This window comes from Oikopleura dioica, chromosome PAR, assembly GCF_907165135.1.
Source record: "Oikopleura dioica chromosome PAR, OKI2018_I68_1.0, whole genome shotgun sequence".
Classification (NCBI taxonomy): Eukaryota; Metazoa; Chordata; class Appendicularia; order Copelata; family Oikopleuridae; genus Oikopleura; species Oikopleura dioica.
Window position 1 is genome coordinate 16753347 of NC_137293.1, and position 26911 is coordinate 16780257.

The 26911-nt window shown below is 43.2% G+C and overlaps 7 protein-coding genes across 8 annotated transcripts in view; 5 read left to right on the forward strand and 2 right to left on the reverse strand.

Moving 5' to 3' along the window:
- LOC145705346 (stress-induced-phosphoprotein 1-like) overlaps positions 1-11746 on the reverse strand; it is a 74519-nt gene extending 62773 nt beyond the window's left edge. Inside the window, exons 1-8 of one of the 2 annotated variants that reach the window (XM_081782808.1) lie at positions 11536-11746; positions 11145-11490; positions 10312-10873; positions 10198-10265; positions 9990-10151; positions 9761-9946; positions 9542-9715; positions 8687-8832 (exon numbers count right to left, since the gene is read on the reverse strand). In XM_081782808.1, the coding sequence (XP_081638934.1) occupies positions 8725-8832; positions 9542-9715; positions 9761-9946; positions 9990-10151; positions 10198-10265; positions 10312-10873; positions 11145-11490; positions 11536-11708 (1779 nt within the window). In that variant the 5' untranslated portion in view covers positions 11709-11746 and the 3' untranslated portion in view covers positions 8687-8724. Of the gene's footprint in view, positions 1-8469; positions 8833-9541; positions 9716-9760; positions 9947-9989; positions 10152-10197; positions 10266-10311; positions 10874-11144; positions 11491-11535 lie in introns of those variants that run through there. The other variant, XM_081782807.1, reaches the window with a different exon arrangement.
- On the forward strand, positions 1458-2598 carry LOC145704614 (uncharacterized). Its single transcript, XM_081782077.1, has 3 exons — positions 1458-1910; positions 1952-2260; positions 2300-2598. The coding sequence occupies exons 1-2, from the start codon at positions 1563-1565 to the stop codon at positions 2108-2110; spliced, it is 507 nt and encodes a 168-aa protein (XP_081638203.1). The 5' UTR covers positions 1458-1562; the 3' UTR covers positions 2111-2260; positions 2300-2598.
- LOC145702146 (uncharacterized) lies at positions 2703-3528 on the forward strand. The gene is made up of 3 exons (XM_081779354.1): positions 2703-3138; positions 3195-3298; positions 3338-3528. Exons 1-3 carry the CDS (start codon positions 3032-3034, stop codon positions 3526-3528), a joined length of 402 nt encoding a protein of 133 aa, XP_081635480.1. The 5' UTR covers positions 2703-3031.
- Positions 3704-8010, reverse strand: LOC145702147 (uncharacterized). The gene is made up of 4 exons (XM_081779356.1): positions 6856-8010; positions 4296-6547; positions 4157-4252; positions 3704-4077 (listed from the first exon to the last, which is right to left on the reverse strand). The coding sequence occupies exons 1-2, from the start codon at positions 8008-8010 to the stop codon at positions 4664-4666; spliced, it is 3039 nt and encodes a 1012-aa protein (XP_081635482.1). The 3' UTR covers positions 3704-4077; positions 4157-4252; positions 4296-4663.
- A 654-nt stretch (positions 11747-12400) lies between the features above and the next one.
- LOC145705345 (brefeldin A-inhibited guanine nucleotide-exchange protein 1-like) lies at positions 12401-19055 on the forward strand. Its single transcript, XM_081782806.1, has 13 exons — positions 12401-12556; positions 12735-13281; positions 13428-14743; positions 14808-15648; positions 15690-15849; positions 15896-16044; positions 16088-16512; positions 16804-16898; positions 16944-17200; positions 17245-17415; positions 17758-17967; positions 18009-18098; positions 18285-19055. Exons 1-13 carry the CDS (start codon positions 12498-12500, stop codon positions 18423-18425), a joined length of 4461 nt encoding a protein of 1486 aa, XP_081638932.1. The 5' UTR covers positions 12401-12497; the 3' UTR covers positions 18426-19055.
- Positions 19056-20829: 1774 nt separating this feature from the next.
- On the forward strand, positions 20830-23256 carry LOC145705351 (angio-associated migratory cell protein-like). Its single transcript, XM_081782814.1, has 4 exons — positions 20830-21684; positions 21731-21883; positions 22000-22706; positions 23037-23256. Exons 1-4 carry the CDS (start codon positions 21540-21542, stop codon positions 23229-23231), a joined length of 1200 nt encoding a protein of 399 aa, XP_081638940.1. The 5' UTR covers positions 20830-21539; the 3' UTR covers positions 23232-23256.
- A 135-nt stretch (positions 23257-23391) lies between these two features.
- Positions 23392-26902, forward strand: LOC145705347 (uncharacterized). The gene is made up of 9 exons (XM_081782809.1): positions 23392-23880; positions 24713-24790; positions 24834-25185; positions 25259-25697; positions 25825-25995; positions 26036-26333; positions 26377-26472; positions 26509-26609; positions 26678-26902. Exons 1-9 carry the CDS (start codon positions 23842-23844, stop codon positions 26751-26753), a joined length of 1650 nt encoding a protein of 549 aa, XP_081638935.1. The 5' UTR covers positions 23392-23841; the 3' UTR covers positions 26754-26902.
- The last annotated feature ends 9 nt before the right edge of the window (positions 26903-26911 follow it).

Here is a 26911-nt window from a genome sequence, read left to right on the forward strand (position 1 = left end):
TCGGGCCGTCAAGCCCAAATTTAATTAAAAGCCAGGGAAAGGGGAAACGGCCCTTCGGGCCGTCAAGCCCAAATTTAATTAAAAGCCAGGGAAGGGGGGGAAACGGCCCTTTTGGCCGTCAAGCCCAAATTTAATTAAAAGCCAGGGAAGGGGGGGAAACGGCCCTTCGGGCCGTCAAGCCCAAATTTAATTAAAAGCCAGGGAAGGGGGGGAAACGGCCCTTCGGGCCGTCAAGCCCAAATTTAATTAAAAGCCAGGGAAGGGGGGGAAACGGCCCTTCGGGCCGTCAAGCCCAAATTTAATTAAAAGCCAGGGAAGGGGGGGAAACGGCCCTTCGGGCCGTCAAGCCCAAATTTAATTAAAAGCCAGGGAAGGGGGGGAAACGGCCCTTCGGGCCGTCAAGCCCAAATTTAATTAAAAGCCAGGGAAGGGGGGAATTTTCGTCTAATATCAATGAAAATTGCCCTCCGGCGCTTTTGAGACAATATTTTATGAAATCTGCGTGCCTGAAAACCCCCTTGGGCACTCATTTTTAACAAAAAGAGAAAACAAAAAATTCCATTTTTTGGAACTTCAAATGGCTCTAGAATCCTATTCCCAACTCGTATGGTGATGAGTCATACATTTTTATAATCGCCAGAGCATAAGGATCACGTGGGTATATAAAAGACCGCTTCAAGTTGACCACCCCAAACCACTTGCCGGACCCTATTCTAGAGACAAAAATGCGTCGCCAAATTTTGAAAAATGCTCAATTTTAGCAAAATCATAGAGACACTATTTTCAAAAAATTAATTTTGGTATTTTTCCTTTTTCAATCAAGAAAACCTTCTGTCATTTTTAAGATGAAGGTTCAATTTACATATAAAAAATAAAATCAGGCTGAGTTTTCAAGCTATTTTTCGAGCTATTTCGCCGTTTATTCAGTCTATTTTTGCAACAATGATATTTTTAAGCTAGAAATTAGCCGACTTTTCATTGAGCTATTCAAAAACGCCTCTGACAGATTAAAGATCTAAGATAGTTTAACTTTTAGAGGCCATATGATACCCGCTATCCATGCCATGTAAATGGTTATTCAAGGCTAAAGTTGGGGAAATCGAAGGTAGTACCCTTAATTTTGGGTGCAAAAACGACTTCTTTTCGCTTCTAACTTACTCGTTTGCACAGGCAAGCATGATTGTTTGGTATCTACTGAAAGCTCAGAACAAGCTCTTTCACTTAGAAATGGTCACGAGACCTCTCGAGCGTGGAGGCGGTCGCCCAAGGCGATTAAAGCGTTCTAGTGCCTATTTTGGGACTTCCGGGCCCCTGAATCGCCGTGCGGGCACGGCCCAGACCCCTTGATATGGTGCCCAAATTAACGCTCAGGTTCTGGGCTTTCAAAAACTGTGTCATATGAGCACTTTATCAAGCTAGAAAAAAAGATTATTTTTTTCATTAATAAGCCTAAAAATGGGCGATACTCCGGAATCCTCGAGTCGAAATTTGACGGCGGCCGAGGCGTCACCAGAGGAAGGGACAACCAGAGCGGCCAAATCGTCGCCTTGAAATGGATCAAAATGATCAGTTCAAGCCAGATCGAGGAAACTGAAGAAGAAGCTAGAAATCTGGAAATGCTGAGCGGCGGAAACCAGTTCATCGTCCAATTCGTCGATTTTCTGCCGATGGAAAGACCGGACTGGTTCAAGCTCACTTCGATTTCGTTTTTAGTCATGGAGTTTTGCGAACTTGGAAGCTTGAACGACTGGATCGGGCGAAGAAAACAGCAAGGGCGCTGGACAAGCGCGGAAGAAGTGTCGTTGATTGGCGCCCAGATCATTTCCGCGCTGGCTTTTTGCCACTCCAGGGACATCGCGCATTTGGATGTTAAACCGCAAAATGTGTTCATCAAGGGAGATGGCATTACTGTAAGTACTTGGTTGACTGAACTTCACTGACTGAAAAATAGATCCGGGTCGGCGATTTCGGAAGTGTCATGCAACTGAGATCGATTGAGGCGACGATTCAAGGAACAAGCACCGATGCAATCAAGAATACGCTGATTTACACTCCTCCAGGAACGAATTTGATATTCTATCAAGGAGATATTGAGAGTTTCTCATGTTGAATTCGATAAAAGAGTCGTTTACCGAACCACTAAGAAGATCTGCTCGCCTGGATGTTTGGGGCTTCGGCCACATCATTCAAGAACTTTTGACTTTTGAGCACGCTTTTTGCCGAGTTGATGGAAGGCCAACAAGAAATCAACGTCAAATAGGTAAGAATTGAGATATTGATAGTTCGTTAGCCGTCTTAGTGAACAACATCTGCGAGAACAAGCGAACAAAATTGTCTCAAATCCGCAGCGAAAGCGAAGAATTCATCGACTTCGAAATTCTTCTCCAAAAATGCCTGAATCCTCAAAAACTACTTCGCCTCGAAAACGCGCTTCAACTCCGTGGCGAAGCGATCTTTTGCGAGTTTTTGGAGCGAATCGAAAGCGGCGAAGCTCCAAATGAAATCATTGCTCCTCCAGAAGAAATCATCAGGAGACTGAGGGAAACCAATCAGCAGCAGGAGAGTTTGATTGAGGGGCAGAAGAGGAGGATAAGCGAGCTTGAGGGACAAAATAGGGTAAAAACTAAATTCAAGACTATTTTTATGACTATTTCTTCAGAAATTCCTCGCCGAGATCACGAAACAGAAGCAAAAAGTGGCAGAGCAAGAAGAAGACCTGAAAAACATTTTGGCTGAAAACGAGCGAAAAAATCAAATTGAAGAAAATTTAAAAATTGAAAACGGAAATCAGAAGAAAGAAATCGCGGATTTGAAGAGAGAACTAGATGAATTCAAAGATCAACGACAGTCGGCTGCGAATGAAAGACAACAAGGAGGAGAATGTGATTTGAGAAGAGTTGCGTCCCCAATTGTTCAGCCAGTTCGAAGAATAGAAACAAGAGTCGATGAGGAGAGGAGAAATGTGTTAAAGAATATAAGAAGAGTATTGTGAGCGGTTAGCGGCGCCGGGCACTACTTTCAGGATGATAAAATGAAATGGAAAGGTGGAGTAAGAAATGAGATGGAAGAAAAAGAAGTGCGAAACATCGTGAAGCTGCTGTCCTTCGGCGAACCTAAAATCAACTTGAAGGAACGGGAGTTTTTAATTTTTAGCGATAAGAAAATTTCGAAAAACTCTCCGCGAAGTTTGCGAGTTGGCAGAAGTTGGAGGTCGCGGAGAATGGATGGAATCTCAAATTCCAAGGTGGTGGTGGTTATGGAAGAGATGATGGGCATCTTCTCTGGATCGGAAACAAAGGTAAAAATTAAAATTTCAATTATAAAAATTTAATTTTAGACGGCGGAGTTCGATTCAAGGCCGTCGTGCAGGAGATTGATTATGAAAATGGAAAAGAGCTTAGCAGAGGAGAGATTAGAAGCGAGCCGGATGGGCAGAAGCAGAAAATCAAATACAATACAATACAAGGTTATTTTGGCGATTGTTTTGTAAGATACAACATAACTTTTTCTGTAAAATCAACAATGTAAATAAATGATCATTAAACTCAATAAAACTCGGTTAGAATAAAAAATCGCAAAAGTCAGGAAATGATAACGGTTTTTTTTTCAGAAAATTGCTTGTTTTTTTCAATCGTCGGCCTTTCTTGTGTTTTCTATTGAAACAATGTCTTGCCAAAACAAGAAAAAAAAGAAAGAATAAAACTTTAGTTTACAATATATTTGTCTGTTTGTTTTGTTTTGAGTAGCAGACGTTATCATCTCAATAAAAAAAATTTCATTTGAAAGAATATTTTCTTTTTTTTTGTTGCTCTTGGAGGTGATTCGCCGCACAGCTGGTGGAAATGGTTAGAGTGAAACAGGAGCGGGAGGCGAGGGAGGAACCAGGCGCTCGTCTTTTAAGAATTTGTAGGAAAAGATCACCTGTTTGAGGCTTTCATTTTGTAAAATATTTGTTTTGAGAATAATTTCTAAAATTGAAGAGCCGTTCCAGAAGAATGACGAAAAGCGCCATGAAAAGAGGAGCCGCCATCATTAAGAAATTCCAATAATTCAAAGTGGACCGAGAACAATCGCAACCTAGAAATTGAACATCTTTTAGTTGAGGCACGAATCAAAATCATTAAGTCTGGTTAGCCCCTTAGTTGAGGGATAGTACCTTTTGAAAGCTCATTCGAACAGCTTGAAGAGTCGCTTGTTTGTCTCGAGGAACTGTTTTCAACATTAATGAAACTGGAGGGACCAGCATCAACGGCTAATATTTCTATGAGCAAGGGATGAATTCTGAAACCACTCACAAGTGTAGCCAAGCAAAGGGCAAGAACACCCATAAAAACAGGAAAGATCCAGGGCGCCCCAAAGTAGCCAAGAGGAAAAGTGAAGAAGCCGATTAGTTGAGCAGAACGGACCCGACGGCCTCGACGAGCAGCGCTGTTAGGTCCATTAGCTTGACTTTGGAGTGGCCTCGCAAAAGCATTAGCTCGATGTAGCCGATCAAGCTGCAGACTGAAAACATACCTTCCGCAAAAGCCTATTTTTCTTCTTGAGGCATATTCCGATTCGCTAAAAAAATTAAAAAATTGTTCAATCTAAATGCTTCTAAATTATGCTGACTGAATAAAAAATATTGAAAAAAAACATCCGTTCAGAAAATCAAAAAACAAACTTAATATTTATCCATTCCTGAATGTTTTCCACAAACAGGACAGCAATCCTGAATATTTTTGCAATCTCTGCCTTCTTGGCAACCCTTGTCCTCGATTCTAAGACACTCGAAAGAGCAGTCTCCATATGCTTGGCACTTTTCCTTGAGGCACTTCCATCCAGGCCCGATTGTAGAACAATCGAATTCGCAGTCATCTGGTTTGGCGCAAAGACCGCCCTTTCCAACTGGACATCTGTACTGTCCCTTGTAAGTTCCAATTTCAGTGCAGTCGATTTCGGGACACCAAGTTACAGAGCCGAGTCCAGAACAGTCAGCTAGATCGAGGCATTGGGGCTTTAAGCAGTCCATGTCGCAGGGACATTCGAAAGTGTTCTCGCAAGTGTATTCTCCATCAATATCAGTCGGCACGCACTGCAAACTCGGATGCTCGCAAAGATGCAGGCCGGACGAGCATGGGTCAATGCTTTCGCAAGAAATCCCGTCAGAAGAAAGGAACTCAGTCACACCCTCGCCAGGGCACTCGCAAAAAGAGGAGTCAAAGACGTTTCTACAAACAGCTGGGGGAACACACGGATCATCGACATCGCAAGGTGGAGTAGGATCGACGCACTTGTCCACGCCCAGCTCGGTGACCAGCGTACTCCCATCATCTGGGCAGCTGCACTCGTATTGGCCGACATCAATATTGTCGCAAAACGAGTCGGAACAAGTCGTGGTGATTTCTTCTGTTTTGAAGCAAAAAGTCGCGTCCATTCCAGCCGGAACTGAAGCAAAAGCGACCCACTGCCCCGTGCTCGAGTCCATGATGAATTGCTTACCATTGGTCTTCATTTGAGTAAACGCCTGCTGGTAGCTCAATCCCTCAAAATTCACGTAGCCATTCGGATCATTTGCGTCGTCGGTGATTGGAAGCGCGCTTTCCGAAGGAACAAGTGCTCCAGAACTCGTCGAAAAAAGCGTGTAGATCAGACCTATCATGAGGCGCAATCCGGGGAGCGATGATTGCTGCTCATTGAGTCTGTCCAGCCAGAATGCATTCGCCGCGGCGTTGTAAGGGTAAACCAAGCTCATCCCAAACTGGGAGCAGGCGTTTTGCACCTCGGCGAAGTTCGAGAAATCGCCACTGCTCTTTTTGACGACGACGAAATTGTACTTTCTGTCTGGATGAGAGTCTGCGACTGGATTAAAGAACCCCGGCAGAATTGCCTCGTTCCAATGCTCTCCTGTGTAAGAGTTTTCGTCGAAGCTGTCTTCTCCTGAATATCGGTAGCAGATTGGATGCGTGCTTCCTGCCGGGTTGACGATTGTTCCGGAAGTGATCGACGGGTTCAGTTTGCCAGTAATTTCGCATTCCAGCCAATTCACCGATAACTTTGACAGCTTCAAATGCTTCGAGTGAAACTCCAGCGTCATTAGCGAAGTGACAATTTTGCCGGAACTTGATTTGAAAATGAAGGATCCAGTCTTGGAAGGATTTTGAAACGCCTGAATTCTTTCGTCGCCGATGAGGAGATACATCTGATTGTATTGGAAGACTGGCGTTTTGTCTGCGAAGTCAGCCCATTTTTCGTCAGAGAGATTTGCCCGTGGGAGGCTCAGAGTATCGCTATAAATGGTCAGCTCGATGAAGTCAAAGAGAATCTTCCGAGGCCTATTTTCGTCGCCGGCTTCTGTCGAGCGAATCTCGATGAGTTGCGGAGATTCGTTCATTCCACAGGCTTGGTCGAATTGATAATAAGTGAAAGGGTCGTTGTCGAATAGATTCGGTAGATCGGAAACGTCCCGATCGCCGTAAGATTTTATCTTGAAATCGTGGAATGCGTTGTTTGACTTTGAGGACTCGAAGATGACAAAATCTGATTCCAACTCGCTTGCTTGAATTATCTTTTCGGGATTTTATCATTTTTCGTCAAAATTCAAATCAAAATATTAACCGGCCAGAAAAGACTGATTTTAAGAGCGCCATTATTTTCGAAAATTTGATTGGCCGATCAACAAAAAGCGGACTTCTGATTGGTCTCAAATCTGTTAATAATTTCGTCAAGAAGAAAATGCTCATTAAACAAGATGAGATCCCTTCACGAAGCTTTAATGATATTTTGTCCATTGAATTCGTATGCTTTCATTTTTTCTTTGGTTATTATCGCCGTTGTGTTGCATGGATTCTCGACTGGCGCCTCTGGGTAAATTACTTCGATTTTTACGCAGTTCCTTTCGCTTGGTCGCTCGAAAACGTCGTAGCAAAGTCCACAGACCGTGTGCAAGCCGATTTGTTCGACGGTCGGCGTCCAAATGCACGTGGCAGTGCCGTCTTCTCGCAGTTTCGTGCAGCTCATCCCGTCGGGAAGGGAGAATTGAGCGCGATGGACTGTTGTGTAGTACTCCCCTTCGAAGAGAAAACGAGCCGCCCAGACTTGATAGTACGAGACTGTTGCCTGGTAAATCAACAAAGACTCGTTCGGAGGCGTCGGTGGAATCCAGACGGGCAGGCCGTCGCAGTGGTCAGTATTTCGCGGCTGGAGTCGGATGTTCGGCTTCCAGTCGTTCCAGGCTTTTATTTCTTCCTCGTGATGATGCTCCCCTGTGTCTCTTTTTCTCCTGTTTGTTACAGTGAAAGGCGCGTCCAAGAGTCTTCTGTCCATGTCCGGCGTGAACACTCGAGCAAGAAAAACCGACGGGACGGAGGATTTGATGCCGCCGTTTTCGTCGAAATCTTCAACTTGAACAGCGATCGGTTTGTTGCCTCCGCCATTGTCTTCCTCGGGATGATATGTGACCGCGCAGGCAGCAGTATCGAGAGTAAGTTGTGTCATTGGCCAGTGAGTTGTTCCTCCGACATCCATTCCTTCTTTGTCGTTGGCTAGAAACGACGCTTCTTCCTTGGTCGACCACCTGCAGATGATTTCGTCCCCGTCCGGATCCTGTGGCGTGATATAGTAAGTCTGCCCGTCGCATCCGTCCATGATCCACCAAATCGCGGGGTTCTCGAATTGCGGCGAGTTGTTGTCGTACTCGTAGACATGTGCCGTGTACTGGTAGTAACCCTGCCCGTTGTTGCCGTTGTCGTGCGTGATTGTCACCGTCGCAGCTTCCCAAACATAGCCGTTCGTCATCGTAAAGGACTTTCCAACGACTTGGGACGGCAGCTCTTCGTCGAAGGTCTTTCCAAAGCAAAAATGCTCGTCATTCGTCAGAGAGCTACTCTTTTCGATTTGCAGCAACTCGTAGTAGACGGTCTTGGGGTTCGCCAGCCAGCTTGTTTGAACGTCAGTCTCTCCGAGCGGCATGTAGTAGTTTTTGTGCCCGTCGCGTCCGTTCGCGATTTTCTTCGGGTTCAATTTGCCCATGTCGTCATCGTCACACCCATTGCTACCCCAGCCAGCCAAGTATCGCCGCCAGCCAACTGTTCTGGTGACTCTGAGGACCCCGTTTTCATCCTTTTTAAACTGCAAGCTTCCTGCTCTGAAATGAGTCGCCTTTGCTACTAGAAACAGCGATGAAATTGAAAAAAGTTTTTTAAAAATCATCTTTTAATAACACATGCTCTCTTTTTCGAATGAAATATAAAAATGAATTTTCTCCCGAGTTGTTGTTATCAGCGAGAGTTATCTCCGACACATCAAAGATTCGTTTCAGAATGTGGACTCCGAAGATCACCGATATTTTATCTCCGATGAACGAGCTGGTTAATAATTGGAAATAATGAATCTTGACACTCCGATGAACTTTGTAAAACACCTCGTCCCTGCGAATGAAAAACGACGCAAGATACTTTTCTCGAAATCGTCAGTCGAGAATTTTTGGGAAAAGCTTGAACTTCCATGTTTGTGGCTCTTTATTGAACTTTGCAAATCAAAATTGTCTCTAAAAAGTCGTCTGAAGCTGAAGGGTAAAGGAGATAACTTGTGAACAACAAAATCCGCGTAGACTAATCAAGACAGAATATTTAATTAAAAATACCAAATTGCCTAAACAATCTCTTCTGGAAGAACTGCTGCGAGCCAGACAAAGGTGGGAATTGACGGAAACGGTTGAGTATGGACGGCGAGTGCAATTTATAGTTAGCGGCTGGAGACGGAGATGAGACCGCAGTCGACCAGCTTCTGGATTTTCTGGGCAATGTCGGGGTTCTTCATGTGCTCCATCGCCGCTTGAGGGTTCTGCTGCATCTGAAACCGGGGTTTAGTTGAGAAATCCGAACATCGGCAATATCGGGCCGGATTTCGAAATTATATCGGTAATCTTCGACATACAATAGCAGTTTTTTGCCCATATCTTCCCCTGGGCTCGGCAAACTGAGCTGTGTATAAACCTGTCACAGGTCCTGTTTCCTGTTTTTGGGGAACCTGTCTGAGTACCTGTGTAAAATCGGGTAATAATTTGGGCATGTCCTGTGTACCTGTGTAAAATTGGGGAAAAAATTTTCTTTAGCTGTCCCTGTTCTTGTTTCTGTCTTAAACAGGCCTGTGTTTCCCGCTCAGGTCCTGACCGTAGACGGGTTCCCGTGTAACAAGGTCAGGAACCGCATAAGTCAGGGAAAATGTTTAAAGAAATCAATAGCGAAAGACGTAAAAGGAGTTCAACAATCAAAATATCCGATAAATTCGCGTCTTTTTGTTTCCTTGTAATATTTTTTCTCAGAAATATCCTGTTTTCTGACCTGCTCAGACCTGTTCATGCAGGCCCTGACCTGTGTAACCTGTTTGATAAGCTGTGTAAAAAAACCTGTCTGAGTACCTGTCTAAAATCAGGATATTTTTGCTTCCTGACCTGTGTACCTGTGTAAAATATGGGACAGAAATTTTTTTTCCTGTTCCTGTGTCTGTTCCTGACACAGTTTGCCGAGCCCAGATCTTCCCCTTTGGCCTATAAATTTACCTGTTCGAGGATCATTCTCATCGATGGGTCGCCCATGATCGCCTGGATCTCTGGGTCATTCATCGCACGGGCTCTGACTTGTTCGGGGTCGTTTCTGGCGGCGTACTTCAGCGACATCACTCTGTTCATGCCGTCCTGGGCTTCTTTGGCGTTGGGGTCGAGTTCGATTGCTTTCTAAAGAAGAATCGTTTTTTTCTCGTAAATAAATCTTCCACTTACTCTGTAGGACTCGAGGGCATTGTCGAGCTGTTTCTGGGCTTCCAAAACGGAGCCCTTTCGGATCCAGCATTTGACGAAGTCGGGCTTGAACTTGAGCGCCTCTTCGCAATCTTTCTGCGCTCGGTGGAACTCCATCAACTTCGCGTAGCAGCCGGCTCTGTTCGAAAGGAGCTTCGCTTTCATGTCCTTAAATCCTTCATCATTTTATGAAAGAGAGGTTGAAACTTACGCAGTCTCCATCAGCAGTTCGCTTGAGCCCTTCCTCGTACGACTTGATCGCGTCTGGGAAAGCACCCTTTTTGAAGAACTCGTTTCCTTTGTCCTTTGCTTCCTGGGCCTTCGTTTCATCGAAATAGGCCACTCGCTTTGCTTCCTTCGCTTGTTTTTCAAGCTAGATTTAGGTTAGACTGAGTAGAAAAGAAGAGGGATGACTTTACCTTTTGAACTATCTGGAGAGTGTCCTTTTCTCGGTGCTCGGAGAGCGACTTGTTGTACCACTTGATGGCTAAAATTAACAAGTAAGACTCTCCTATCTTTAGCTAGAAGATTACCATCATCAAAGTTCTTTTCCTTCTCGTAGCACATGGCAACTCGTTTGAGAGCCTTGGCAATGGTCTTGTAATCTGCTCGGTTTTCTCGACCAACATCGACGGCTTTCAACGCGTATTCCCGGCACTGGTCGTAGTTGTCGATCTTGCCGGTCTTGGCCATTTCGAAGTAGCAGGTGGCCAAGTTGTTGACGTAAATCATCTCAGCCGGATCGAGCTCGACAGCCTTTTTGTAGTTCTTGACAGCGTTGTCGAAGTCTTTCTTCTTGTAAAACTCATTTCCAGCCGCCTTGGCTCGTTTTGCCTCTTCTTTTTCTTCGTCGATTGGTACTGGCTCTGGCTCGGGGGATTTCGAAGGCGTTGGCTCTGGCTTGGACTGCTTGGGCTCGGAAGGACCGGAGTCGGTGTCCATGTCGTCGAAGGACATTTTTGGACCTTTGGGCATTTCTTGGTTAGCTTTGTTGTCGGCAGTGGGGTTGACAACGGGATTGCCTTGGTCATCGGCGCCGAGGTTGATTCCGAACATGACTTGGAGAGTCGCTTGCATTCGAGGATCGCCCATGTGCTGAAAGAAATGATGATGAAAGGAAACAACGAAGAATATAGAAAGATCTCCTCAAGATTATTCACAAAACTGATTTTTGTGGGTCCAAAATTATTAATAAAATATCAAAAATCAAGCCCAAGAATGTCGATTTTGGCACTAGAAATAATTGCACCCTTCTCTGATTGGCTGAAAATTGACAATATAGGGTCGATCATCAAGAGCTTTACCAACAATTTAGGGCGGAAATAATGATAACTTGCAATGAATTATGAAAATTTTGTGATTCTACCTTCATGGCATTGGAAGGATTGGCAGAAAGCTCCTGAAGCATCTGCAAATAAGAAGGATCGCTCATGTAATTCTTCGTTCGCGGATCGGTCGCCAACTTTTGAAAGATTTCAGCCGGATTTCCGCCGAATGGATTTCCCATCGGCTGCGAACCGCCGGGGCCGGAGAGTTTGTTCTTGAGGTTCTCAACTTCGGTCTTTGTCGCGGCGTTGTTGGGGTCGAGCTTGAGAGATTCTTCGTAAGCGATTTTCGCCTCTTCAAGTCGGTTCAATCCGACCAAAGCGGCTCCCTTCCGCGAGTAGCCTTTTGGCCATGTGGGCTCAAGTTCAATTGCTTTCACTGCGTCGCTAGAAAAGAAAGATTAGAGATAGAGAATAACGGTGGATTCTTACTCGTGAGCTTTCTGGTATTCACTCTTTTTCGCGAAGGCGGCTGATCGGTTCGAGTAGAAGACCTTGTTTGTAGGATTCAAGGCGATCGCTTCGGTATATTTTCCGATGGCTCCATCCAAATCGTTCTTTTTGAGAAGCTCGTTTCCTTCGTTTTTCAAAGCGTCCGCGCTCATTTCTGTAACACGACTTTCTCTGAAATCAACGAGTTTTGAGTTTAATCTACTTTTATAAATAAGAGGGTAAGCGCGGAAAATCACAACTTTCTTGTTGTAAAATGAGTAATTTTCTTAGAAAAACTCAATCAAAAAGATCGATGATTGATCAGTCAACTTCTGACTGAGCGATCTTCAAAAATCTTCTTTCTTCGCGTCATTTCATTTCAATCAAACTTTTCTCTAATTCATGAAAAATACTCCTGGCAAAGTGTCAAGAATAAAAGTGAGAAAGAATTCTAAATCGAAAAAATCGAGAAAAAATGAGTCAGCGCGCTCCGACCAATGAATCGCTTCTTTTTCCGACAAACCAAAAATTCCAGAATTTACGAGAAAGCCCTAGAAACTCAATTATTTCTGATTTTCTCAATTTTATTTTTATTAAGAAAAATATCAATTTTCTTCAGTAAAAATTCATCAACAAATTTCTAAAAAAAATTTCAATTTTAATTTTTCTTCTGAAAATTTTCCCTCCAAAAACCAGTTTTTTCAGAATTCCTGGATAGTCAAGGTTGACCGCTTTTAACTGCTGAACTGATCCGGCCCAGGGGCCAAAATTAGCGCTGTTTTTTCAAAAAGCAATAATAATAAATTTCGAGAAAATTTCCTTCTAAGATTTTTTTCTCAAGAGATTTTCTCAGTTTTCTTTTTAGAAATGATTCGATAGGAAAAACAAGAAAGAGACGAAAATTGAATTGAAATCGAAGAATTGTGAAAACGGAAAATTCAAGAAAAAAAGAATAATCGAAGATGTTTTCCGTTCAGCAAGCTTTGGAGAAAATTTCGAATGATCGCGAATTGAAAAGAAGGTACTGCCACTTCATACTGTATCCTTGGCTCGGCACTCTGCGTAGAAAACCTGAGTTAGGGTCCAAAGAGCCGTTCCGTGGCTTTACATTGAAGATCTTTCAAATCCTGACTCAGGTTTTCTTCACAGGTTGCTGAGCCAAGGTTTAGTTTCTTTTTCCGCTAAAAACCCGTGTTTAGCCACAATGCGGAGTTGAAAAAAGAAACCTCTTCTGCCCTGCTCCGCCTCAAAGATCCCGATCAAAATCCCGAAAAAGAAGATCTTCAGCAAAAATCCTCTCGCCATGCGGAAATCGCGATTCGCACACTCGAACTCGGCTGCAAGTCGAAATCCCCGTCGATTCAAATTGTCGCCATTGACACGCTTTGCAAAGTTCTAGCGCACGCGCAGTATCTCGGAAATACGCCCGACCCAGACGAGGAGAATCCAAATCGTTTGGCGATTGATCGCGTTTTGTTATCCGTCGCGGACGCGTTCCAAGGAGTCAATACAGACGAAAACGTACAGCTTCAAATCATCAAGGCGCTTCTTACAGCTGTTAGTTCCAACCACATCGCCGTTCATGAAACTACGCTGCTGAACTCGGTGAGGACGATCTACAACATTCACCTGGCTTCAAAATCGCTTGTGAATCAAACTACTGCGAGAGCGACATTAACCCAAATCCTGTCATTGGTGTTTTCGAGAATGGAGACGGCTGCCTTGGAAGAAATTGAATACATTCAGGTTCGAGAGCTTCATCTTTTCTTCTCTTATAATCGCAAAATAGAAATATATTCTGATTAACCCTGCAGAGGTAAAACACTTATAATTTATCCTTATCCCCATTTATCTTCTCCTAAATCCAGGGCCAACTTTTAACCAATTTTCAGGAAGAAGAAAAGCTACTAGAAAACTCTTCCGACGATAGCTCGGAATCAATCGCCAAGTACGCGTTAGATCTGGCGATTCTCCGGGCAACGCGAAAGAAAACCAACCTCGCCGTTCTCCAAAAAGACGCATTTCTCGTCTTTCGATCGTTATGCAAACTTTCCATGAAACCTCTGGCAGATGGTCCTCCCGATCCTCGATCGCCAGAGCTTCGATCCAAAGTTTTATCTCTTCAATTGATCCTATCCGTTCTTCAAAACGCTGGGCCGGAGTTTCGACGGAATGCAACCTTCTCAAATGCTATCAAACAATATCTCTGCGTCGCTCTTTCCAAAAACGGCGTTTCAACGGTCCCAGAAGTTTTTGAACTCAGTTTGGCGATATTCTTGAGCCTCTTGTCCGGCTTCAAGACGCATTTGAAGGCCCAAATCGAAGTTTTCTTCAAGGAAATTTTCTTGAGCATCATTGAAAGTCCCAGTTCTACGTTTGTCCACAGAGCGCTGGTTCTTGAGGCCTTAGCGAGGATTTGCGCCGACAGTCAATCAGTAGTCGATCTTTATGTCAACTATGATTGCGACATCAACGCTGCGAATATCTTCGAAAGACTGGTCGGCAACTTAGCCCGACTGGTTCAGACAAAAACGAGAAAAGCGGAAGATTTTGAAGAGGAGTCGATAATTCGGATGAAAGCGCTTGATTGCTTGGTGAATATTTTGAAATGCATGGCCGAGTGGTCCCGTGATTTGTACATCAATCCACACTCGGAAATGTCCATCATGGGCAAAGAGTTCAGATCCGCAAGCGAAGTAGACACACTCGAAGTTGACACAAATGGGGTAACATCAACTTCCGACAATAGCGATTCTGGTTACAAACAGGGCGAGTCCCAAATGATCGAGCAACTGGAAAGGCTAAAAAGTCACAAGGCAAAGCTCGAAGCCGCCATTGCCCTCTTCAACAAAAAGCCAAAGAAAGGGTTGAAAGCGTTCATCGAGCTTGATGTAACGAAAGACGACCCGAAAGAAATCGGTAAATTCCTCCTCCGCGAAGAGCGATTATCCCCAGACGCCATCGGAGAACTCCTGGGCGAAGGAGACCAATACAACATCAACATCATGCATGCATACGTCGATTTGCTCGATTTCTCGCAGCTTGGCTTCGTCGCTGCAATTAGGAAGTTCCTTTCAGGCTTTAGGCTGCCTGGAGAAGCGCAGAAAATTGATAGACTAATGGAAAAACTAGCCGCTCGTTATGTACAGTGTAATCCTGAAAATGCTACTTTTGCTTCTGCCGATGCTGCTTACGTTTTAGGAAAGGGGTCACTTTAATCCTTATTTAGCAAACAGAGAGTTCAAAATAACGACCCCGTGAAAAGCTTATAGTATAATTATGCTGACAACAGATCTACACTCCGCTCAGGTCAAGAAAAAGATGACCGTCGAAGATTACATCAAAATGAATCGCGGAATCAACAACGACTCCGACTTGCCGCCAGATTACTTGACGGCAATCTACAACGAAATCAAGGAAGAGCCCATTTCGCTCAAGAAACAACAGCATCATGCTCCCGAAAATGCAACAATGACTGATAAGCTCCGGAAGAAAATCTACGAGTCGGAGATGGAATCCATCGCGACTACAGCTAAGGCGTTGATGGAAGCTGTAAGTCACGTGACAGCAACTTTCGTTTCTACTTCGCATTCCGAGCATGTCAGGCCAATGTTCAAGATGGTTTGGCGACCTGCTCTCGCCGCATTTTCCTTTCTCTTACAATACCAAAGTCAGAAAGAAATCGTCTCCCTGGTTCTTGATGGAGTTCGCTGCGCCATCCGCCTCTCAGGAATCTTCAGATTAGACTTGGAACGAGACAGTTTTATAGGAATTCTTTCGCGCTTTTCGCTCCTTCAGCAGACTTCAGGAGTTCAAGAAATGCAAACGAAAAATATCGACGCAATCAAAACTCTCATTATGGTCGCTTACACGGACGGTAATTACTTGGGAACAACTTGGGCGGAAGTTTTACGCTGCATTTCGCAGCTAGAATTCCTCCAGCACATCGGCACTGGTGTGAAGGAAGCAGGAGGAGATAAATCACATGATCTTCAACGATCCCTGGCGGAGACCTCGATTCAATCGGTCGTTGTTGCTGTGGACAAAATATTCGCTGAATCTTGCAAGTTGAATGGTGAAGCAATTGTTGATTTCACCAGAGCGCTCTGTCAGGTAAACTCTTTTTCCTTCCTTTTTATCTGATCGTTTTGTAGGTGTCCGCAGATGAGCTGAAGCAAAGTCCCCCACGAATGTATTCGTTGACAAAATTGGTGGAGATTTCGTACTACAACATGGGCCGTATTCGTCTTCAATGGAGTCGAGTTTGGTCCGTCCTTGGCGAGCATTTCACCAAAACTGGCTGCTCAGAAGATGGTGAGACTTTTAATCTTGCTTTTTCTTTTTCAATTATTTCTTTCAGAGTCAATCGCTGCCTTCGCCCTTGATTCCCTCCGCCAACTGTCGATAAAATATCTCGAAAAAGGAGAATTGCCCAATTACAAGTTCCAAAATGATTTCCTCCGTCCGTTTGAAACGATCATGAAGCGTACTACATCACTTGCCAATCAGGTTAGTTTTCAAGCCCGATTCGACCATCTCAAAACCCAACTAGGACCTCGTTCTTCGCTGCATCGCGCAACTTGTCGACTCCAACCAGCACAACATCCGCTCTGGTTGGAAAAATGTCTTCGGCGTCCTTGGAATCGCCGCCGGATCCGACCGAGAAGCGATTGTCGAACTCGCTTTCACAACTACAACTTTGATTGCGAACCAAACTGTTGTTCGAAATTGGGGAATTCTAGCGCCATACCTACAAGACTGCGTCAAGTGCTTGTCCGAGTTCGCGTGCAACCCGCAGTTTCCAGATACGTCCATGGAGGCGATTAGGCTTATCAGAGTTGTTGCTGATCACATTGCCGCGAATCAGAAAGCTTTCGAAAGCTTGTCAGGAGATGATATTTCGAATATTCCACTGGGCGATCGAGTTTGGCTCAGAGGCTGGTTTCCGCTTATGTTTGAGCTTTCCGCAGTGATCAGGTTAAATAAATGGCTCTTCAATTTCAGCGCTTGAAATCTTGCTATTGTATTTATTCAAATTTGAAATCAGGACACCGATAGGGACCAAAGACGAAGAGTAAGCACAGTAATAACTGTTTGAAAGCTTCATGCATATTAAAAATGAAGCTTTCGAAGCTCAAACACTCAAAACTTGAAAAACAGCTTTTGAATTAAGAATTTCCATGTCTATATTTTGTAACAAGAAATCACAGACAACACTAACGCTTCTTACGAACATTCTAGCGCTTGTTTTTTTACTGAAAATTCTAGTCGATGCAAACTGGATGTGAGGACGAGAGCGCTGACTGTTATGTTCGAGCTGATCAAATCCCATGGTGGAAATTTCAAACCAAATTGGTGGGAAGGTCAGTAACCCTTTCCCAAGCCCTTTTCCATGATTTTTCCACTAGATTTGTTCAACGTCTTATTCCGCGTTTTCGACGGGTTGAAGTTGCCAGAAGCCGTCGAGCGGCGGGAATGGATGGACACAACTTGCCACCACGCTCTTTTCGCCGTCTGCGATGTGTTTTCGTACTACTACTCGACGCTCGCCCCACTGCTGTTAAAAGACATGCACAACCATTTGGTCTGGTGCATCAAGCAAAAATCCCCCCAACTCGCCCAAGGATCCTGCAACTGCCTTGAAAATCTTGTCCTCGCAAATCAGGTGAATTTTCTTAAATTTCTAGCGCTAAAAACTCCTTCACAAAGGCGGTGTTTGACGAAGCAGAGTGGAAAGAGTTCCTCAACTGCTTCAGAAGAATCAAATCCGAGTCCGATCTTTCCGGACAGCCGGAAATTCAACGAATGGTCGAAAAAGAGCTCGTTCATGCGATTGAAGCAGTCTTGAACACGACTAAAAAGGCCAAACGAAGTCCTTCGGTAAATATTTTGAATTCTTTTTGATGATGTCCTTCTAATAATGAAATGTTCACCTTTCAGGTCATAACTTCATTTTACCACTTTCGAAATGAATTATGTTATTTTTGGGTAAAATTTTTTATCAAAATTGAGCTGGTATTAAAAAAATTCTTTGGAATCTTAGCCTGAGCCCAGCAGCCTTGTAGAAAACATGAGTCAGGATTCTGAAAGAGCGTTGATGAGAATTTTCTTTCAGGACCCTGACTCAGGTTTTCTACACAGGCTGCTTACTAAGCAGTGCTTAGCCCAGATCTTAGCTGTAGAAATCCAAAAGAAAACCTTTTCCTAACACTTCTTTTTTAGGAAACGGATGAAAAATTAGAAAGTCTTTCCGCTCCCGGCTGGGTTCTCTTCGAGCTCTGCGAGCTCTTAGGCGACATTGGCGCAAAAGCCCGCGCTCCTCACACTTCTCAACAAGCCTGCATTCGGCAATTACAGTTGCTCTTCCAGCTCGTTTCTTATGATGAATTCGCGGAAAGGGTGCACAATCAACTCAAAGAAAGCTGTAGCTTTGTAAGTTTTCTTTCCTCCTTCATCCTCTATTGCTTTTTCAGGCTCTAAAATCTGTCCTTCAAAACGCAACTTACCATTCTTGGCAACTAACGCAAGAAGTTATCAATGGAGTGTTATCCCTTAACTCTCAGGTAGGAAATCGCATTCGCATCAATTATAACTAAGGAAGCGACAAAAATGGCCAAAAAGATTTTTGTCCTTCTGATTGGTCGAAAAATGTCGCAAAAGCGCGATCAGATATGCGACAAAATTTATGTCGCTGTCTCATCGAATTTTTGAAAATCGATCTTTTGTCGCTTTTCCTAAATTTGCTCTAGAAATTCGCCATCCACGCTGCTACAATTCACAAGCTTCTGTGCGACCTGCTTATCATCGAATGTCCCGTCGAAGTTCGCCAACTGATGTCCAAGTATTTCATGCGCGCCGGCATGCTAGCTGGCCTCACGCAAACCAGTTAAAAGTCGATCTTTCAATAGTTTCGTTCCACCATGTGCAATATCTTATTTCTAATTTTCTTATTGGTTAAATTTATAATTTCATTCAAAAAAGCATCCTGAAAAACATTCGCCATTTTGGAGGTAAATAACCCGCGCGAAAAATTTTTTCGACAAAATTTGCGTGGGCGGCAATTCAGTCATTGATTGGCCGAAAGGGAGAATCGACGTTTCTGATTAGCTAGTTGAAAATCTAAAATTCGGATTCGCTAAACATTTTAGCCAATCAGAAGAGTCGACTCAGCTTATCGGCCAATCAGCGACAAAACTGCCACCAACACCATTTTTGTCGCTAGAATTTTGACGATTCGTGGCGTTTGCCTCCATTTTTTTGTAAAAACCAGCCGCCTGCTCATGCGTAACCATATAAAAATCGTATATTCTTCAAACTTCATATATGACTCTACTATCGAGCCCCGAATTCTAGAGCTGGGCTCTGCTAGACGACAAAAATTAATAATCTTTTAACCTTACTCCTTCGTCGCTTCTTTCCTCTGTTTTTTTGTTCAATCATCCTATCATAAGTCTGATAATTAGATTGCGAAAATTCTACTTCTGTTTTATTTTATAATGAAAATAAAGGAAAATCAGTATTCAGAGTTCAAAAGTAAAATCATGGAGTTTTTGTCTGAAGAGCTTCAAGAAGAGCTCGAATCGTTTGTCGCGATTTTCGAAGAAACGGAAATCAAAAATTTGGAAAATGGAGTGAAATTGAAGCTTGAAATTTTTCCTTCAGATTGGTTTTCAATTTATATTTTTTTTTGTAAATAGTGTGTTTTTCTAGCTTTGTAAAATCAAATAGAAGCCATAAAAATTGATTCTAACGATATGGTTGATGAAAATTTCTCCCAAAAAGGGTGATTTTATTTACACTACTCAGGCCGTGTCGCCTGAAATTTTGGCTGTGATCAGAGGAGTTCACTTGTAAGGACGAAGAACTTCTGAAATACTGCCCCTCATAAATCGATAGCTTCAAAAGTAAACGCTTTTGAACATATTTTATTAAAATTTCGATGCTGCCCCAGAATTAAAAGTATCCCAGGGTAGGTTTAAGGCTAGGGTGGTCGATTTGGCCCAAAGCAGGGCTCATAAACTCTGGACTTGTGAATGCCAGAGTACCCCATAATAGCTTTAAATAGAGATCCATCCTAGATCTTATGAATTACAGAAGCTTTTTCCGTCATCCAAAGAAAAAAGCCACTTCCGGTGCCTTCAAAGTTGGCATCTCGGCCAAAATCGCGAAAATAGCCCATCTTCAAGGCTCCAAAACTCCAAAGTTTGCATTATGGTCCTATCAACTCTTACTATTTTTCGATTTCTTAGACCCTAATCTTAAAATTTACAGAAGATTTTTTTTATTTGATCATTTTTTCTTTAGAAAATTTTTCAATAAACCAAGGTAACTATTTTTGACTATTCATTCCTATGAAATGCCCTGCGGGCATAGCCTAGACGCCACAAGCCCTACCCTAAATGAATGTCCTTAGAGTTAGCTTTCCAAAAATGTATCATATGCCACTATTGTAAAGGGTTGAAATTTCAAAATATTTGGTTCACTTTCAAAATACACTAATTTTCTGCAGCTTTAGTCGCAATTTCCGGGAGATCGAGTAGAGATAGCCAAAAAGTGCATAAGGAGTTTTTTGCTCCAAATTTTCCGAGGAATCCAAAAATGCGGGTCAAAAAAAGAACCTGAGACTTGGCCAAAATCGACCACCCTAGCCTTAATCTCATGAATACGAGTGATCTCCTCTGATCACAGTCAAAATTTCAGGCAACAAGTCCTGATAGTAATATATATATGTGCTAGGGTCCGGAAGAGCTGTAACGAGAATTTAGACCAACTGCTTCGTTAGAATTCATCTTTATGGCTTCTTTTTCTTAAATCCATTTGAAAACCAATTTCTGAGTCTGAAAATGACGAAGACAAACGGTTATCTTGTACGATCGAAATCGAGGCTCAAAATGACGAAAAGGCAATTTCCATCTCTCGCTGCAAAGGTTTAACCAACGAGCGGCAGCTTCAACTGGATAAAATTGTGAAAGAAATGGTCGAAGCGGAGGATTCTTTGTTCGAAATCGTCGACGCCATTCGCGATGAAATTTCGAATATGAATGAAGTTCCCGATGGAGAGTGCCCCATTTGCCTGGAGGAGTTTGAATCGTTCGAAGAAAGCGAGAAGCTTGAATGCTATCATTTATTCCATCGAGACTGTCTTTGGCAGTTTTGGAAGAGTTCCTTGCAGACAATTTGCGAGGAGAACAAGTCCCTGCCCGAGGATCACAAGAAACCAGAGCAAGTTTTTTGCCCAACCTGTCGAATAATTGTCCATATTCCAAAACGGAAAATTCTTAAATTCAAACCAAGGATACGAAAAATCAGCAACCGGGAAAGCCAATTGATGGATAAATTTGCGACGATGGCGATCGAGAAACAGAAGAAGTTCTCGAAAAGTTTTCAGAGACAAATTGATGCAGGAGGACATTGGGACGAAAATGAAGGCATATTAATAGTGACGCGTGATCCTGTTCCTCCTCCAGTAACGGAAGACGAAGTTCAGCAAGAAGAACCAAAAACGGAGAATCCAGTAGTTGAGAAAAGGCCGGAAGTGACCAAGGAAAATCATAGAAAAAACTACAGACGGCCAAATAATAACCGCCGCCGACAAAATTGTACGGATAAAAATGATGAACAGAAAGAAAGTGGTACGGATAGTCAAAAACAACGGAACCATCCTCCTCGAAATCTCGAAAAAAGAAAAAACAGACAAAATAACAGACCTCGACCTCCACGGCCAGAGAATGATGAAGAAGAAAGTTCATCTCAGAAACCAAAAAATCAGCAAAGTCAACAAAATCGACGCCCTAGAAAACCAAAACCAAGAAATGAAGAATCGAGGAATGAAAACAATTCTAGCTCCAATAGAAATCCAAATAGTTCATCGAGACCTAACAACGCTAAACAAAACCGTCATCGGCCGAAAAAGTCGGAAACCCCTGCTCAATCAGTTCAAATGGATCAAGCCTGAATTCTAGATTTTTCAAATTTAGGATCAAAAATGATGAAAGAATTTTAGAATGGAACACGAAGGAGAGGAATTTGAAGAGGTTCACTTTGAAGATGATGGTGAGGAGCCGATGGATTCCGACGGAGAAATGGACGAAGCGGATGATGGAGACCGAGACGCTCAGTATGGAAATGATGGAGAGGAAATTGAAAATGGTAGGGCTGAGTTTTGATAAAGATTTCTTCAATCGATTGTTTTCAGCGACGTACATCTTCGACCGTCATTCGCAGCCCGTTCAAGTCGTCATGGCCAGCCCGTGTGGTCGTTATGTTGCAACTGGTGCGGAGGATGACCGTGGCTTTGTTGTTGACACGACCAATGGCGAACTCATGATTGCCTTTTTTGGACACAAAGGTAGGCTGTTATTCTTCCCCAGACTTGGCGTGCGAAGCTGTTTGTTGTTTACAGACACAACAGCACATACAGATACAGACAGAAGCAGTTTCCCCTGTAGACGTTCGTGTTTTTAGAAACGATTTTCGCCTTGGCTTGGAATTGCGACTCTTCCCTCGTCGCCTCGGCCGACTTATCCGGCGAGGTGAAGGTCTGGTCGTTGAAAGAAAAGAAGATGGTTTTCAGCGCGAACGAAGGCGGTTTCGACAACGGCTACGGATTCGTCAAGTTCCATACAGTAGCTCCCAACGCTCTCCTCGTCGCTCTGGAGGACGGGAACATCTACATGTACAACGTCAAAGACGGCAACTTCAAAATGTACACAGGTCCCGTTGGGGTCGCGTGTCGCGCTGGCGAGTTTATCGCTGACAATAAACAGCTACTTGTGCTTTACGAGGATGGATCAGTTCGCAATTTCGACCTCAAGACGCAGGAAGCGCTTTCGACGGCGCAGGGAAAATCGAACGAAGCGATCTCGCTCGTTGTCGGAAAAAGCTACAGTCTCGTCGGCTTCGCTGATTGTACTGTTGGCCTGCTTGTGTCGACTCCAGAAGGGCTCAAGTTCGCGGATCACTTCAAACCGGAGGCGAATGAGAAAAAGGAAGAAGGAGAAGAGCCACATCCGATCGAAGCGGTCGACATTTGGAGTGGAAATGGAGATTTGTTTGCTGCGGCGAGTTTATCCGGATTTCTGTACATTTATGAAAACAGGAAAATACGACTGAAGCTATTTCATCCAGACGGAGTCAATAGGGTGAAGTTTTGCCCAGGAGATAAACCACGGGTAAGAGAAATTAATGAAGGCCTTTCTCAAGATTGTCTGGTAGAAAACGACATTTAGGGTCTAAGATAGTTGATGAAAAAATCCAAAAATCAGGCTAAAATTGTTTAATTTAGCGTCATATATGCCCTCTGATTTGATAATTGCGCGTTTTCATTATGTAATACTGATACGAACAATCTTGGCCTCGATTCTCTTGGTTTTATTGACAATCTTGGGCATCTTGTATTAATGTTTGGCCTTCAGTCTTGAGAAGGGCCTTAGGCGCAATATATTTTCTTGTTGTTTTCAATTTTTCATTTCAAAAGAATTCCCCCCAAGGTCCATTTTTAGGTGATAACAACATGCTTAGATGGAAAATTGAGAATCTGGGACTGCCGTAGTGGCGATTTGCTCATCACGCTCCATGGTCACCGTGATCAAATCCTCGACATGACTCTAGTCGGTCATTGCTGTGCCACCGCATCCGACGACACTACTGTAAGATACTGGGATCTCAATGAGCTCGAAGAAAATCCTTCCGTCTGAAGCTGAAATAAATCATGAAAAAAAAGGGAAAAGACAGAAATATTGAATCGTTTCTTTCTCTGACGAAATATTTCAAAACTGAAAGTGCGTTTTTAATATTTTTTCGAACAAAGGGCAGCGCGTTTGCATAAAGCACAATTTATATTTGGCGAGTTTCCATACAGAGAATAATTTACCCTTTTCGAGACATTTTTCGCAGAATATTTTTTCTTGTGTTCGAATAACAGACATTCTTGTCTGACGCTCAGGCGCAAACCTTCCCCGAGGGAACATAACACCCTATTCTTCCATCAGCAGCTCAGAAGATATCTCAGAAGGCAGATAGCAGTCAGAAACCCCAAAAGTGAAGGCCGCGCAATTTATCGCGAGGCGGCGCATTTTTATGACTCACTTCACCTATTATTGAGCACTACCTGGCAAAAAAATCGTCTCTCCAGGAAAAACATCGCCTTCTTCAGCGTTAACCTATTTTTGGACGAGCTCTGGAAAAGAGAGAAGCTTCAATTGAGCGACACGAGTTGACCCTCTTTGCACCTGAAAAGGCGAGAAAATATTAAGAAGTTTGAAAAAAGAAAAACTCGAAAATACGAAAACAGAGATTTCCCGGGAGATGAAGACATCAACAAATATTCGCTCCGTCATTTTCAAGGTTTGTCAATTTTTCAATTCAAAATTCAAGAATTCGAAAATTCAACGGTTTTTTACGACTTTTCTTCTCTATTATTCAACTGGGGTGGTCCAAGGTCCTTTCAAATTCATCAGAAAAAGTCGGAACTGATCGGAATCTACCGTAAACAGCCGAGATGGTGATTTTGCCAACGGCGCAGTTCAAAATGGGTGTGTTTAGGAATCCGCTGACGCTGGAACTTTTTAACAGGATTAGCCCCTGGTGTTCTTTTGTTAAAATTAATTGATGGGGGTTATGAATAGATTCACTAAACAAATTTCTAATTTCAATTTTTATTTCGTAGATTCATGGGGACACCCTTAATCCTTTTCCCCTGAATCTGTTGTTGTAACAGAACCATCGGAAAATTGGGGTTACACTAAATGTAGGAAAATAACAGGAATTTATTTTCCATTTTACGACGAATTAGTGTTGAAAATTTTAAATTTGAAGCATCATAAAATCGATGAGTCTAAATCATTGATTGCCTGAGTCGACCAGCTGATGATTCTTATATAACCATCACTTGGGGAAATTGAGTCTACTGCCCCCTAGTGATCAATAATTTCGATGTCTTCTCCCGGTCTCGCCTTTCAATCGATTCGGACATGCTTATTCATGATCAGTTATTGTCCACTCAGTGCTGCTCCTTCTCCCTTTTCAAAATTCTGAATCATTGTGAGATCAGACAGGGGAAAAAATAAAGTACAAATGAAATCGAATCCGCGGTCGTGAATGCTTTTTGAATTCGACAAAAATAAAAAGAAAGAGAAAGGAGAAGATGGCGGGAAAGGTTGAAATTTCTTTCTTTCAGGTGCTTGTTTATTTTCTGTTTTTCTTTATTGGCATGGAATATGTTCTTGTTTTGCCCTCGCTGAATGGCCATTTAAAAGTAAGTCCATCATTTCTTTCTCAAAATAAAAACAATTCAAAAGAGCATAAACGTCGAATCCAGTTGGGTTGGAACATGCATCGCCATGGTCAACCTGGCAGCTCTAATAACCGCTACGCCCATCGGCAAACTCGCCGACTACCTTCAAAGCTCAAGAATAATGGGCCTCTTTGCTATCTCCTGCTCCCTCGCTGGCAATCTTGTGTATCTTTGTGTTCCTTCACTTCCATTCATCATCATTTCACGAATTTTATCCGGCATTGGATCTGGGCTGGAACCGATTCTTTTTGGATTTTTGGGGCGATCTTGCTCGTCGAAAGATAGAAGTGCGGTTTTTTCAAGGCATATGCTTGCGAGAGAAATGGGCATTATTTTTGGACCTGCTTTGAATCTAGGTAAGAATTGATTTTTCCAAGATTGCCGACCAGAAATCGAGATTTATGATCCAAGATTACCGAAACCATTCAGCTTACAATTCAATCGACTTCACATTATACTGTAACCGCGAGTGCCCTGAAGACTCCAGTGCTAATGCTCTGCAATTCTTCAAGCAAAACTCAACCTGCGTGAATTCCCCCACGCCCGAGGGCTGTGACGATGACATAATCCGCATCAACGAATTCAACATGCCCGCTTTGTTCCTTTCCTGCTCCTGGACAGTGCTCCTTCTCCTCTTCCTCGCCTACTACCAAGAGCCAGCCTCGCCAGTAGAAGGATCTTCTACTGAAAGTCTTCCGCCGGCGGAAGGCTTCGAGCTTCCATCCACCGAGGAGTCCGGCCTCAGCCCCAAAAGCGCTCAAAACATCACCGTTGACGGGTCCGCTCTGATGGAATCAATTCGCTCGCTCATCGATAATCCCTACACTAGCCTGACCGTTTCAAATCATTCACTAGGCGCCAGCCCGAGGTTCGGAATCTTGATTTAACCGACTGAAGTATTTTTTAATAACCAAAGATCTCTTTCAAAACTAAAGTCTTTGAGAAGTTATCTTAATATTCTTCCTTGATTTCAAAATTATAAACTTCATGCTTAGAAAACGATCAGACAAAGAAGCGATCAAACCTTCATCCCCTCTTCTCGAATCTGAAGAAAACGATGTCATCAGCAGTGGCAAAACTTCAACTAGTTCAGTCAAGTTCAGTCCTTTAACAGAACAATTCGTCGTTATTATGATGTCTTCATTCTGCGTCATGTTCTTAGAAAGGTAATTTACAATCGACAGATTTCGGTTGACAATTTTTCAGTGCAATGGAAGCTTCCCTAACGCCGATGACGTACAAATTCTTCCTCTGGGAGACGCAACAAAACTCGCTCTGCTACGTCTACCTCGGTGTCTGCTGCCTGATCGGCTACATCGCGCTAATGCTTCTGCAAGGCCATTCAAAAGTCAAATTAATGGATCGGACAGCGCTGCTCATTGGAGCCATCGGCGTCGGTTCTGCTCAACTCATCGGCTTCTTTACTTTTCCTCTTGGATATTTCGGGGCTCCCTGGATCTTTCCTGTTTTTATGGGAGTTCTTGCGCTTTGCTTGGCTACACTTGTCAGTATTTTCAGAATTCATCCCTTAGTAATACAAACTCTAGCCCTTCATGCTGGTCCCTCCAGCGTCATTAATGTCTAAAACAGTTCCTCAAGACAAACAAGCGACTCTTCAAGCAGTTCGAATGAGCTTTCAAAAGGTACGCAAATTTCATATCAAAGAAGCCAATTTGTAGGTGGCAATGGTTCTTGGTCCGCTTTGGGGCACGCACACGCTCTGGAATTATTACGTAATGATGGCGGCTCCTCTTTTCATGGCGCTTTTCGTCATTGTTCTGGAAAGGCTCGTATATTTGATAAATTATTTTTCTAAACTAATATTTTACAAAATGAAAGCCTCAAACAGGTGATCTTTTCCTACAAATTCCTAAAAGACGAGCGTCTTGTTCCTCCCTCAATTCCCGCTCCGGTCTCACTCTAATTATTTCCACCAGCTGTGCCTGCGAATGATCTACTAGAAGAGGACGAAAAAACAAGAAAATATTCTTCTTCATGTAAATTTATTTTATTGAGATGATAACGTCTGCTACTTAAAACAAAACAAACAGACAAATACATGTAAACATAGTAAAAAGTTTT

Excerpts from the sequence above, each read along its gene's own strand:
- LOC145704614 (XM_081782077.1), top strand. The coding sequence starts at position 1,563 with ATGATCAGTTCAAGCCAGATCGAGGAAACTGAAGAAGAAGCTAGAAAT. Across the intron at positions 1,911-1,951 it reads TCAAGGGAGATGGCATTACT|ATCCGGGTCGGCGATTTCGG; the intron begins GTAAGTACTTGG and ends ACTGAAAAATAG.
- LOC145702147 (XM_081779356.1), bottom strand. The coding sequence starts at position 8,010 with ATGGGCAAATTGAACCCGAAGAAAATCGCGAACGGACGCGACGGGCAC. Across the intron at positions 6,548-6,855 it reads GGAACTGCGTAAAAATCGAA|ATAATTCAAGCAAGCGAGTT; the intron begins GTAATTTACCCA and ends AATCCCGAAAAG.
- LOC145705351 (XM_081782814.1), top strand. The coding sequence starts at position 21,540 with ATGGAACACGAAGGAGAGGAATTTGAAGAGGTTCACTTTGAAGATGAT. Across the intron at positions 21,685-21,730 it reads TGGAGAGGAAATTGAAAATG|CGACGTACATCTTCGACCGT; the intron begins GTAGGGCTGAGT and ends GATTGTTTTCAG. Across the intron at positions 21,884-21,999 it reads TGCCTTTTTTGGACACAAAG|AAACGATTTTCGCCTTGGCT; the intron begins GTAGGCTGTTAT and ends TCGTGTTTTTAG.
- LOC145705345 (XM_081782806.1), top strand. The coding sequence starts at position 12,498 with ATGTTTTCCGTTCAGCAAGCTTTGGAGAAAATTTCGAATGATCGCGAA. Across the intron at positions 15,649-15,689 it reads TCACCAGAGCGCTCTGTCAG|GTGTCCGCAGATGAGCTGAA; the intron begins GTAAACTCTTTT and ends ATCGTTTTGTAG. Across the intron at positions 17,201-17,244 it reads ATCTTGTCCTCGCAAATCAG|GCGGTGTTTGACGAAGCAGA; the intron begins GTGAATTTTCTT and ends TCCTTCACAAAG.
- LOC145702146 (XM_081779354.1), top strand. The coding sequence starts at position 3,032 with ATGAAATGGAAAGGTGGAGTAAGAAATGAGATGGAAGAAAAAGAAGTG. Across the intron at positions 3,139-3,194 it reads ATCAACTTGAAGGAACGGGA|TTGGCAGAAGTTGGAGGTCG; the intron begins GTTTTTAATTTT and ends GAAGTTTGCGAG. Across the intron at positions 3,299-3,337 it reads TCTCTGGATCGGAAACAAAG|ACGGCGGAGTTCGATTCAAG; the intron begins GTAAAAATTAAA and ends ATTTAATTTTAG.
- LOC145705347 (XM_081782809.1), top strand. The coding sequence starts at position 23,842 with ATGAAGACATCAACAAATATTCGCTCCGTCATTTTCAAG. Across the intron at positions 23,881-24,712 it reads TTCGCTCCGTCATTTTCAAG|GTGCTTGTTTATTTTCTGTT; the intron begins GTTTGTCAATTT and ends TCTTTCTTTCAG. Across the intron at positions 26,610-26,677 it reads GCGCTTTTCGTCATTGTTCT|GGTGATCTTTTCCTACAAAT; the intron begins GGAAAGGCTCGT and ends AAGCCTCAAACA.